Source organism: Doryrhamphus excisus, chromosome 18 (assembly GCF_030265055.1).
Source record: "Doryrhamphus excisus isolate RoL2022-K1 chromosome 18, RoL_Dexc_1.0, whole genome shotgun sequence".
In the NCBI taxonomy this organism is placed as follows: Eukaryota; Metazoa; Chordata; class Actinopteri; order Syngnathiformes; family Syngnathidae; genus Doryrhamphus; species Doryrhamphus excisus.
The window spans coordinates 6381619-6393622 of record NC_080483.1 but is presented as its reverse complement, the minus strand read 5'-3'; the positions used below and the strand labels follow the sequence as shown (position 1 = coordinate 6393622).

Sequence of the window (12004 nt, the reverse complement as noted above, 5' to 3'; positions counted from 1 at the left end):
AAGCAGGGGTCTACTCAATTTACTTGGGGGCCACTGGAGCTAGGGTCTGGGCGAGACTGGGCCGCATCAGGTTTTCCAAAAAAAAAACAAACCAAAAAAACGCATTTATTAAAAACAGAAAAATGAATAAACTTTGCTTTGGTTTCGATTTTCTACAAGAAAAGCTCTGATAAAACATTCCACTGTTCTCAAATATCTTACTTTTTATTTTTCTACACAAAAGAAGATGACAAATAAATAAACAAATCAAGAATAAAGAAAATCAATCAATCAGTAATAAATAAATAAATATAATAATAACAATAAAACGGCAAATAATAAAAACTTAAGAAACCACATATAGTTGGTGGGTAGACAAAATATTTTTTTCAGATTAAAATGAACAAAGCATTATTAGAGCCCTGTAGACATGACAAAACACGACTATAGTCACATTTATACTCTTTTTATTTACAACATATTGCGCAACTGCAGGGTCTTGAGACACATGCTAACTCGCAAACCAGAGAGCTAGCGACCTAAACGGTAGCCTTCAAGTTATTTCCTTACTTAAATAGCCAAAAACTTACCACTTCCGCACAGATAGGGAGGATAACTATTAACAGTCATTTAACCTTTAACATGAACATTAATCATTCATTCATTCATTCATTCATTCATTTTCTACCGCTTTTTCCTCACGAGGGTCGCGGGGGGTGCTGGAGCCTATCCCAGCTGTCTTCGGGCGAGAGGCGGGGTACACCCTGGACTGGTCGCCAGCCAATCACAGGGCACATATAGACAAACAACCATTCACACTCACATTCATACCTATGGACAATTTGGAGTGGCCAATTAACCTAGCATGTTTTTGGAATGTGGGAGGAAACCGGAGTACCCGGAGAAAACCCACGCATGCACGGGGAGAACATGCAAACTCCACACAGAGATGGCCGAGGGTGGAATCGAACCCTGGTCCTCCTAGCTGTGAGGTCTGCGCGCTAACCACTCGACCGCCATGACACGAACATTAATCAAACGTAATAATTTTTTCTGGGTACATGATACCATACAGCATACATATCAAACTTGCCTCAAACTAGTGTCCTGCGGGCCACATTTGGCCCGCGGGCCGCGTGTTTGAGACACCGTGCTGCACAGTCAAACTTTTTATTAAAAATGTGGTCCTGTGTTCTTTTAAATGCCATTTAGGTGCTAAGTGTTTTGTAGGGCAGTGGTTCTCAAGTACTTCCTGTCATCCCCATTTGAAATACTGTTGAGAAATATCTATTTATGTATCTGTACTGTAAAGACTGAACTCGCAACAGAAACCAACAAAATGTAGAGCAGTGAAGCATATACTGTCAGCATATTCAAATGGCGTGCTGAGTATGATAAATTCAGACATGTTGGCAGGTCTGCACTAATATTGAAAGTCCTTCCTGTATCATACCACCCTGACAGTTCACCGTGCACCCCCAGGAGGCCCACCCCACCATTTGAGAAGGGTGATCTGCAGGATTCCATTACATTTCATATTCATATGAGCTATTCTGTTTGACGTGATCTTATAGCTAAATAAGGTTCGAAAAAAAATCAATTTTAATTGAAGACCCCTGCTTTATAATAAGGCACACACAATTTCAGTAGTTAATGAGGAACAACCCTACCTAACCCTAAACCCTACCACTCATTAGTTCCTCATTAACTACTCTAAAATGATGTGCCATATTTCCTCAGTAACTATTCTACTCATTAGTTCTTCATTAGTTCCTCAGCAACGTCTCTAAATGTTTATACCTTAGTCATTAGTTCCTCATTAATTCTTTATTAGTTTCCTCGGTGACTACAGTATTTTTGTGTACTTTAATGTAAAGTGAGAGCAAAAAAAACATCCACACCATTCGCTGATGCTGTGAGGTCGGAACGCTGAGGTCCGTTAGATTCCAGTAATGAATTCCATATTACTGTATTGTAGCCATGCTATAGTTCAGTCTTGGTTGGCTTGTGTCTGCCTTTTTTCTCCTAACCAGAAATCTCGCCACGTTTTCATCTTGCAGGATCCCATCATCTGAACATGTGCGACAACATGTAGGTGTTAATACTGTGTATTATTGTATATTTCTGCATGAATATGTACTGAATGCGTAACTACCGTAACCTTGAGTCTTTGGGGTTATCAGAATAGACAGAATCTATAATTTAGAGACACACACAATGTTCTCATTGTGCCAGAAAGAATACAAATGAGAAGCAATGAAAACAGCAAACCCAAAAACAGCAGTGTCACTGTGTGTGGAGTGGGCAAAACCACAGCACGACCTGCTTCATTTGTATCAATGAGTCATCATTCATTACTGTTACCCAAGATAAGTCACATTGGATGTATTACTGAAGCATGGGCGTCATTAGGTCTATTTCAGGGTGTTTTGCAGCCCCACGAAAAATTATTGCAGGTGTGTTTTCATGTAAGTAATCGTTTCACACAAACCAGCTTAAATAATGGCAGCCGTATGCTTGATTTAATGTTTACTGTAACCAAACATCTCATGTGAATACAGGACTGTAGCATAAGGGTTAACAAAAAGAGACCAGGGTTCAATTCCACCCTCGGCCATCTCTGTGTGGAGTTTGCATGTTCTCCCCGTGCATGTGTGGGTTTTCTCCGGGTACTCCGGTTTCCTCCCACATTCCAAAAACATGCTAGGTTAATTGGCGACTCCAAATTGTCCATAGGTATGAATGTGAGTGTGAATGGTTGTTTGTCTATATGTGCCCTGTGATTGGCTGGCCACCAGTCCAGGGTGTACCCCGCCTCTCGCCTGAAGACAGCTGGGATAGGCTCCAGCACCCCCGCGACCCTGGTGAGGATAAGCAGTAGAAAATGAATGAATGAATAAATTAAGTATTTAACTTACTATTTTGTTTTACTTGCTTTTCACAACATTTTGTAAAATAAAAATGCTTTGTTTTTGGAGAAAATTGAACACATTTAAACCAAAACGTACTCTGAAATAATGGAAATACAACTAATCTGTTACATACGCACAAAAATAAAAAGCATAAATACATGTGATGGATAACTATAGGTCTACAAGGAGAAGATAATCAATTGAGAAATTAATGCTGGGAATATGCTGGGAATATTCTCCAGACACATCTTTATTAATGCCACAATATTCAACATATCAATAGCAAAAATATGTATTTGTATATATATATATATATATATATATATATATATATATATATATATATATATATATATATATATATATATATATATATATTAGGGTGCATCAAAAAACACAATTATTGAATTTTGATATGGCTGGGTACTAAAAGTGTTCCAATATATGTAGAAACAATACAGACAAAATATTTTTCCAATAACATGATTATTTAGGGGGTGCCACCTTACATCTGTTTTTGTGGAATAAAGTGGTGAACAGTTCAATGGTCGCCATGGAGAGTTGAGGTCAGCAAAGGCTGCAGCTCAAGAACTCTGAGGTGATCTTTATGTTTTTGTTGGTATTTATACTCCTATTACATATTACTACCAAATTTGTGGTTTTGTCTTTGTAATTTGAATGATTTGTAGTCATATTTATTAAGTATTTATCGCTCATTACCTCTACTGTAGCTAACATTGGCTAGCTACAGTTTGTTAATGACAGTTAGCTAATAGCTTAGCAAGCATAACATCAACAAACCTAACATCAACAACAGTAATATAGAGTAGACAGTATTACTGGTGCTGATGCTCATATTTATTGAGAGTAGTACTGTAGTCCTACATAATGTGATATACACTTGTCCATTTATTATTTTAGGCACTGTGCAGCACAACCCACCAGCTCTCCTAAGATGCTGCCTTCTGGTCTTTGGTCTGGGCCCCCTTTGATAACACTATAGAAAATGATGCTGTATAGAAGTTCATTGTACTCAACATTTCCAGGTCAACTTTTTGGCAATTAGACTAGAAATTGCACATTTTCCGAAATTTTACAAAAGTTTATGTGTGACCTGGCACCCCTAAATCTCAATGGATTTCCTAAAAACTTTGCAAAATACATTTTTATGTTAATTAGAAAAAATGGAATGCCAGCCAAATTGATATTATGAATTTAAAATTTCCCGTTCAAATTTGATGCACCCTAATATATATATATGTTTTGTGTGCATGAAACATGGTCACTCTACTCTTCTAATAAATGTATCATTGCTGGCTGTAGTATTGTTGAAAACAATAAGGTAGGAAAGTGAATAAAACAAGAGAAATTCCATTAAGATTCAATGAACTATATAAGCGCTGTGTGATAAAGATAAATAACCTACAAATTGCCTGTGAGGTGTGTATTCCCAGGAGCTGTTCTCATTGTTGAAAAACTTTAAAAAATGTATTTTATTTATTCTCTAAGTGCTGAAATAAAGTGGTGCATGAATTACCTGTTTTAATCATGCCAATTATTCAAGCCTTGACGCTGGTTTTAAGATACACAATAGCTGTTTGCTGCAATGATTGGTTTGTTTGTCCACACTAAACAACACATACATACATGTTTGTTTTTACTTGAAATGGAGCTGCAGAGAAAAAAAACACATCAACACTGAATGTGGTCTGCTTTCAAACTGTAATTAGTTATACAAATGAAATCTGACAAATTTGGTTTGTGGTTATTTATTACGGTTTGCAACAACCAATCCTTTGTTTAATTAATAGGCCCATAGCAAACAAATAATATGAAGATTACCATTAATCGGGTCAGCAAAGCAGTCTCCCATGCACGAGGGAGGCAACATGAAGTTTAACACACTAGGGCAGCCATCACCAAATGACGCACCTCGGTCCGGATTGGGATCCAGTGGTGGCCCGTTATGGACCCCTGGCCAATTCAAGTCAATGCAAAATATAATAACATCTAAATATGCTCGTGGACCGATTGCAGTGGAAATTTGGGGGCATAATTACCTCAGTTATTACGATTATGTGGTGACATCACTCAAAACAAGCAATTGTTTGAGAATGAGAACCATGGCTCACTCAAAAGTAAGAACAGTTGATTGAGAAAAGTGAATATACGGACCAATCTAATATATATTCTATCTTCCAGAATACAGTGGCAAATTGTCTCATATGCTCTGAAACTGGAGTGCTGGTAAAAAGCGGAAATGTGATGCGACAACCTGACAAAACACAGATCATTCAACGGGAAGAATCCATGTGAGAGCACGGAAATTACAGCGCAGCATGAAAAATCAACACGTTTAGTTTCAGCACAGCAACATGAAAATGAGTGTTTGAGAAACTGGTGCAGTTTTATTTAGCATAAAAATAAACCTTTGGTGTTCATTGTTTGTAGGGTCAAACGTTGTATTATTTATGTAAATTTTGGTCCCGTTTTCTTTTAAAAATCAATTAAGGTGCCAAAATAAGAGTGTTGGGTGGTGATGTGCAGGGTTTCATCACATTTGATATCCATTTGATAAGGCAAAATAAGTTTTGGACTTCCGCTGTGAATAAAATATTATTCAATGTTATGTTATTTTGTGGGCGGCACGGTGGCACCGCGCAGACCTCACAGCTAGGAGACCAGGGTTCAATTCCACCCTCGGCCATCTCTGTGTGGACTTTGCATATTCTCCCCGTGCATGCGTGGGTTTTCTCCGGGTACTCCGGTTTCCTCCCACATTCCAAAAACATGCTAGGTTAATTGGCGACTCCAAATTGTCCATAGGTATGAATATGAGTGTGAATGGTTGTTTGTCTATATGTGCCCTGTGATTGGCTGGCCACCAGTCCAGGGTGTACCCTGCCTCTCGCCCGCAGACAGCTGGGATAGGCTCCAGCACCCCTGCCACCCTCGTGAGGAAAAGCGGTAGAAAATGAATGAATGAATGTGTGTTGCTCACACAGATGTGCTCACAAAAAATACTGATGCTATAGGACAAGGGTCTCAAACACGCAGGTTGCGGGCCACACACTAGTTAGAGGCCCCCGTCTTGATATGAAAGTTTAATGTTATTATTACGTTTGATTAATGTTCATGTTAAAGGTTAAATAACTGTTAATAGTTATCCTCCCTATCCGCGTGGAAGTGGTAAGTTTTTGGCTATTTAAGTTTAAAGGAAATAACTGGGATAGGCTCCAGCACCCCCGCGACCCTCGTGAGGAAAAGCGGTAGAAAATGAATGAATGAATGAATGAATGTTATTTTGTCATGTTATTCAATTTTAATTGAAGACCCAGGCATTAAAGTCCAGGGGAGGCTGGATCCTTGGTATGTCAATAATGAATAGAACGTGCACAAGTGAGGTCTGTTTATCTCCTGGTGAAAGTTCCTCACCATCAGCAATGACAGCAGACGGCTCAGACACAGCTCTCTTCTGCTTGGGGGTGGGGGGTGGGTTCTTTCTTGACATGGTAGGCAGGTAGGCAGCCCCAGGGCAGCAAGAGATCTCTGGCAGTGTCCTGAATGGCCTGTCTTGGCCCTCTGGTCTTACTGTGTACACAGGTCGATAACCAGCTGGCTTAACAATAATGGACACATCAGGCTCCCATTTATCTGCTAACTTGTATTTTCCTCTCAGTCTACTTCTTTACCAACTCTGTCTCCGTTGTTCAACTCGGATGCAGTAACACGTCTGTCAAATCGGGTCTTGTTACGGTCCATTTATTCATTCATTTTCTACCACTTTTTCCTCACGTGAGTTTTCTCCGGGTACTCCGGTTTCCTCCCACATTCCAAAAACATGCTAGGTTAATTGGCGACTCCAAATTGTCCATAGGTATGAATGTGAGTGTGAATGGTTGTTTGTCTATATGTGCCCTGTGATTGGCTGGCCACCAGTCCAGGGTGTACCCCGCCTCTCGCCCAAAGACAGCTGGGATAGGCTCCAGCACCCCCGCGACCCTTGTGAGGAAAAAGCGGTAGAAAATGAATGAATGAATATCTACTATATTTGGAAATAAGAATGTAAAGGTGATTATAGGGGTTTTCATTCATGTGTAGAGGGCTTTAATAATGTTAAACAGTATTTAGAAAGTCGTAAACAGGTTTTTTATGCTCTAACTACCAAAATATTCCATTTCTAAATAAGAAATCCTAAAGAATTCACATGCGGCTCTCGATCTGAAACTAATTAGCGGTGATAAACTCAGGATTACTGTATATATATGGCTCTAAAGAAGAGGTTTAACTGGTTTGAAAGGAACACTGTATTCATTCCATTTTGGCTACCTGCTTAGATGCTTGGATATCTGCAAATCCCTTCCCCAAACATTCATTTCACAGCACATCAGCCACCGGGGGATGTAGGACAGATAATGCGATGCACGGTGTTGTCTTTGCCTCACGCAGGAAATGCTGGTTTGTACCTGAAAACATGTTTATGATAACTAAACCTCCCTTCCGTGTTTTCAATTTGACATCCACCCCTCGCAGACAAACACCGGTGCTGAATCATTTGTCGCAAAAGCAATGCTTCACGGTGGCCACGCTGTTTGCTGATGAAAGACGTCAATCATCACAGCTTCACTGTTGCATTTCACTCTTGCCAAATATCATAACATTTTAATAATAGTAATGGATTGGATTTCTATTTATTTATGCTGCTCTGCTTCATGGGCCATTGCTGCCCATAGCATCTCTTATATGTAGTCCACTCCATCACTTCAGTTGTAGTAGACGCTCATGCTATATACTGCATGGGAGGTGATCTTATCACATACGTACTACAGTATTAATTGGCCCTGTGGCCGAAATGATACTGTGTCAAAGCCCAGGGCAGTGACACTGATAAAATATAGAGTTTAACCATGTCCAGTATCAGCCCCCGTAGCTGTCCACTGTCCGTATCGTGCCCGTGAAACAACCAATCAGAGAACAGCGCACGAGCGTGAACACACAGCGTTTGTTTTGCTGCCATCTGTGCTCCGTCAACATGTCAGCGGTTGACACTCCCGGTGAAAGACAAATAGGGAAAATAGCAAACAGAATATTAGAAATGGAACGTTTTATCATAATGAATGCAACTTCAGAAACTTGGCAGGAGGAGGTCACGGTCCACTGGGCAGTAAAGAAAGCAGTCCAAAAAGGAGTAGTAGAAACTACAGGAAATTAGGAGCTGAAGGAGAGGTACCGTGAAGATGGGACTGGTGTCACGGGAGACAAAGGATCCAGCACTGCTCAGCAATCAACCCCAGGTGTGCCCAATGGGACCGCTTCCTGCCAGAGTAGGAAGTTCTATGGACAGGAAAAAAAAGAGGAGGAAAAGGCAGGGACAAAATAATGGGAACAGCAGGGAGAACGTACCTGGAACAATCTGCAGTGTTCCTCTGGTTGGCACTTTGGCTTGCTCAGCAGCATCTTGGCAGATTGAGGGTTGAATCTATTTGACTGGGATTAGAGCCAGCCAGGCTTGATAAAAATGTGTTTCAAGATCACATTGCTTTAATTATGTCAAGAAAAAGCAGTACGCTTAAAGTGTCAAATCAATTCTGCAAAGAAGGGTAAAAAAAAAAAAAAAAAAAGAAGTTTGCCCGAGCTTCACCTCTGGCACAAGATAGTGTCAAGTCATCAAGTTTTAAATCCACGAGCACGCCGCTCACAATGGTTGGATTATATAGCATGAATCTAAATGAAGTGCTCATTAAAGAAAACATATGAGCTCAGTGGAAAACTGGCACAATCACTGACAAGGCATTGTTCACTAGTCTTTATAGTTATTGCAAATTAGATTTGGGATAAATGGGATTGGTTTTTATGGAAAGAATATAAAGATTTAGCCAAAGTGTTACAGTAATGTTCTTTATGGTAAAAATATAGAGATTTACTCAAAGTGTTACCGTAATGTAACGTACCAGCAATTACAAATAAATGGTACAGACATTGAAAGGGTGAGGGAAAATACATTTCTGGGGATCATAATAGATGAAACTATGAGCCGGAAACCTCAAATTACAAACATACAACATAGGGTGGTGAGAAATAGTTCAATATTCAGAAATCAGAAATCCCTCCACACTCTTTATTGCTCTCCGGTTCGACCATATCTAACTTATTGTGTGGAAATATAAAAGCAATCTTCACTGGCTAAATGTACTGCAAAAAAGGTCAGTAAGGATAATTCATAATGCTGCCTACAGAGAACATACTAATATGTACTCCTTATTTCTAAAATCATTCATTCATTCATTTTCTACCGCTTTTCCTCCCGAGGGTCACGGGGGTTGCTGGAGCCTATCCCAGCTGTCTTTGGGCGAGAGGCGGGGTACACCCTGGACTGGTTGCCAGCCAATCACAGGGTACATATAGACAAACAACCATTCACACTCACATTCATACCTATGGACAATTTGGAGTGGCCAATTAACCTAGCATGTTTTTGGAATGTGGGAGGAAACCGGAGTACCCGGAGAAAACCCACGCTTGCACAGGGACAACATGCAAACTCCACACAGAGATGGCCGAGGGTGGAATTGAACCCTGGTCTCTTAGCTGTGAGGTCTGCGCGCTAACCACTAGACCGCCGTGCCGCCCTATTTCTAAAATCACAAATACTTAAACTTGCTGATATATTTAATTTTCAAACAGTAAAAATAATGCATAAAACTATTAATAACCAATTACCTAAAAATGTCATCCAATACTTTTAGAAGGGAGGAAAAATATGATCTCAGGAAAGAAGTAAAGGCGAAAGACTTCTATGGGAGAAGAAGATTAAAAAGCCACAGAATTTCAGGTTGTGGAATCAAACTATGGAACGAATGAGTAAGGAACTTGAACAATGCACAACGATGAGCCAAATCAAGAAACAATGCAAGCAGTTGATGTTTGCTAAATACAAGGATGAAGAGTCTTAAACCAGTCATGTTGTGTTTATTTGTTATTATATATCACTATTTGGATGATTGTATATGTATATGATCACTATTGTTATGGTTGTAAAGAAATCACCATTATGTCACTGTATGGTTCCATCATCTTATGCATTTGCATTTTTTTTTTTTTTTTACAAAATATGGGTTGGCTGAAACCCATAACTAAGAAAATATTACTTGCCTTTGATGAAAACAGAAATGTTTGAAAAATGCAGAAATAAACCAATTAATTAATTCCCCAAAATATGCCAAAAAATAAATTTCATAGAGAACAATTAATAGTTTTTGCATGCAGAAAATAAAAATGAGCAATGAAACGAAATCCTTCATGTCTTAATACCACATGATTCTACTTACCAAAGGGGAAAATACAACAGTTTGTTATGTGCAGTATTGTACCTTAACCAAGACAGATGCTAATATAAAATACAAGTTTCTGAATGAAATTGAAACAAATTTTTTAAACAATAATTTTTTGCACTTGCTTTATTTATAGATCTAGTGCTCCCTTCTAGCTTTACAAAATACTGCAGGACAATAAAACATAAAACTGTGGCCTTTGGACAATTTGGTCTAAGGGTTCTCCAGTTGTTTCCTCAAGATGGAGGCTTCTTCTGCCATCTCTTCCTCCGATCTCCACTTTGAAGGAACATCCTGACCTTGGCGATCATGTTTCTGGAGCTGCAAATGTAACATGAAAACAAACATTGCTGAAACAGTTGAAACATCATCCATCCATCCATCCGAGAAATGAAGCTCACTATCCTAATGAAGTTAAGTGAAGCTTCCAAGGACAGTCGCCAAATTGGCAGCATTGCTTACACTTGTCACGTACATTTATATCATGCATTACCATCTTACATTGTGGCACCTTTGTCACCATCGCAACCCATGCAGATTGATCAACGCAATCTGATAATTTGTAAAAGCAGTCAAGTATCCGATTTGTCTGCAGTGTGATCATACGACAAAAATAGAAAAACAACAACACAACACAGCTCTCGTTCCTTAATGGTTCCTTATGTGCTCTTGAACATTGACATGTGGGTTTGCATGTACAAGATGTACATGGATAGTGTAGAAGTGAAAATGTACATACAATGCCCTCCAGAAATATTGGAAAAAGGTAGTGAAAGTGAACCAAGTACCTGATTCACTTCAGAGAGTGACTCAAAAGAAGGTCAGTATATTAGTACAGTAGTAGACCATGGTCTATTATTAGTCAAAACATATTAAAACGCAAGTGATATGTAGTGTTCTGGTCACTAGGCGAGAGTATTGACCCACACCATCGTGTTACCATTATGTTACCTTAACGCTGCATCAAGTCAGCCATGGCATGTCCGACATGGTAGAATGAAAATAGTTTTCCCATTCTGATGATAGATAAAAACGTATTTCTATCTGTGATTAATTGCGATCAATTACAAGTTAACTATGGGCAGATGTGATTAGTCACAATCAATTATTTTAATCGATTGACAACCTTCATCAAAATATTCATTCATTCATGTATTCATTTCTACCGCTTATCCTCACGAGGGTCAGAGGGAGTGTCCCAGCTGTTTTGGGCGAGAGGCGGGGTACACCCTGGACTGGTGGCCAGCCAATCACAGGGCACATATAGACAAACAACCATTCACACTCACATTCATACCTATGGACAATTTGGAGTCGGCGATTAACTAAACTAGCATGTTTTTGGAATGTGGGAGGAAACCGGAGTACCCGGAGAAAACCCACGCATGCACGGGGAGAACATGCAAACTCCACACAGAAATGGCCGAGGGTGGAATTGAACTTGAGTCTCCTAGCTGTGAGGCCTGTGCGCTAAGCACTCATCCGCCGTGCAGCCCGGCATGTCCGACATGATAGAATGAAAAAGGTTTTCCCTTTCTGATGATAGATAAAAACTAATTTTCCATCTGTGATTAATTGCGATCAATTTCGAGTTAACTATGGGCAGATGCAATTACAATCTATTTTATTCGATTGACAGCCTTCGTCAAAACATTCATTCATTCATTTTCTACCGCTTTTCCTCACAAGGGTCGCGGGGGGTGCTGGAGCCTATCCCAGCTGTCTTCGGGCGAGAGGCGGGGTACACCCTGGACTGGTCGCCAGCCAATCACAGGGCACATA

General features: G+C 39.7%; 1 protein-coding gene across 1 annotated transcript in view; it reads right to left on the bottom strand.

Annotated features, from left to right (window-relative positions):
* Window positions 1–8686: 8686 nt before the first annotated feature.
* fhit (fragile histidine triad diadenosine triphosphatase) overlaps window positions 8687–12004 on the bottom strand; it is a 99492-nt gene continuing 96174 nt past the window's right edge. Inside the window, exon 8 of the mRNA XM_058055087.1 lies at window positions 8687–10543. Coding sequence (XP_057911070.1) covers window positions 10436–10543 — 108 coding nt within the window. The 3' untranslated portion in view covers window positions 8687–10435. The remainder of the gene's footprint in view (window positions 10544–12004) is intronic.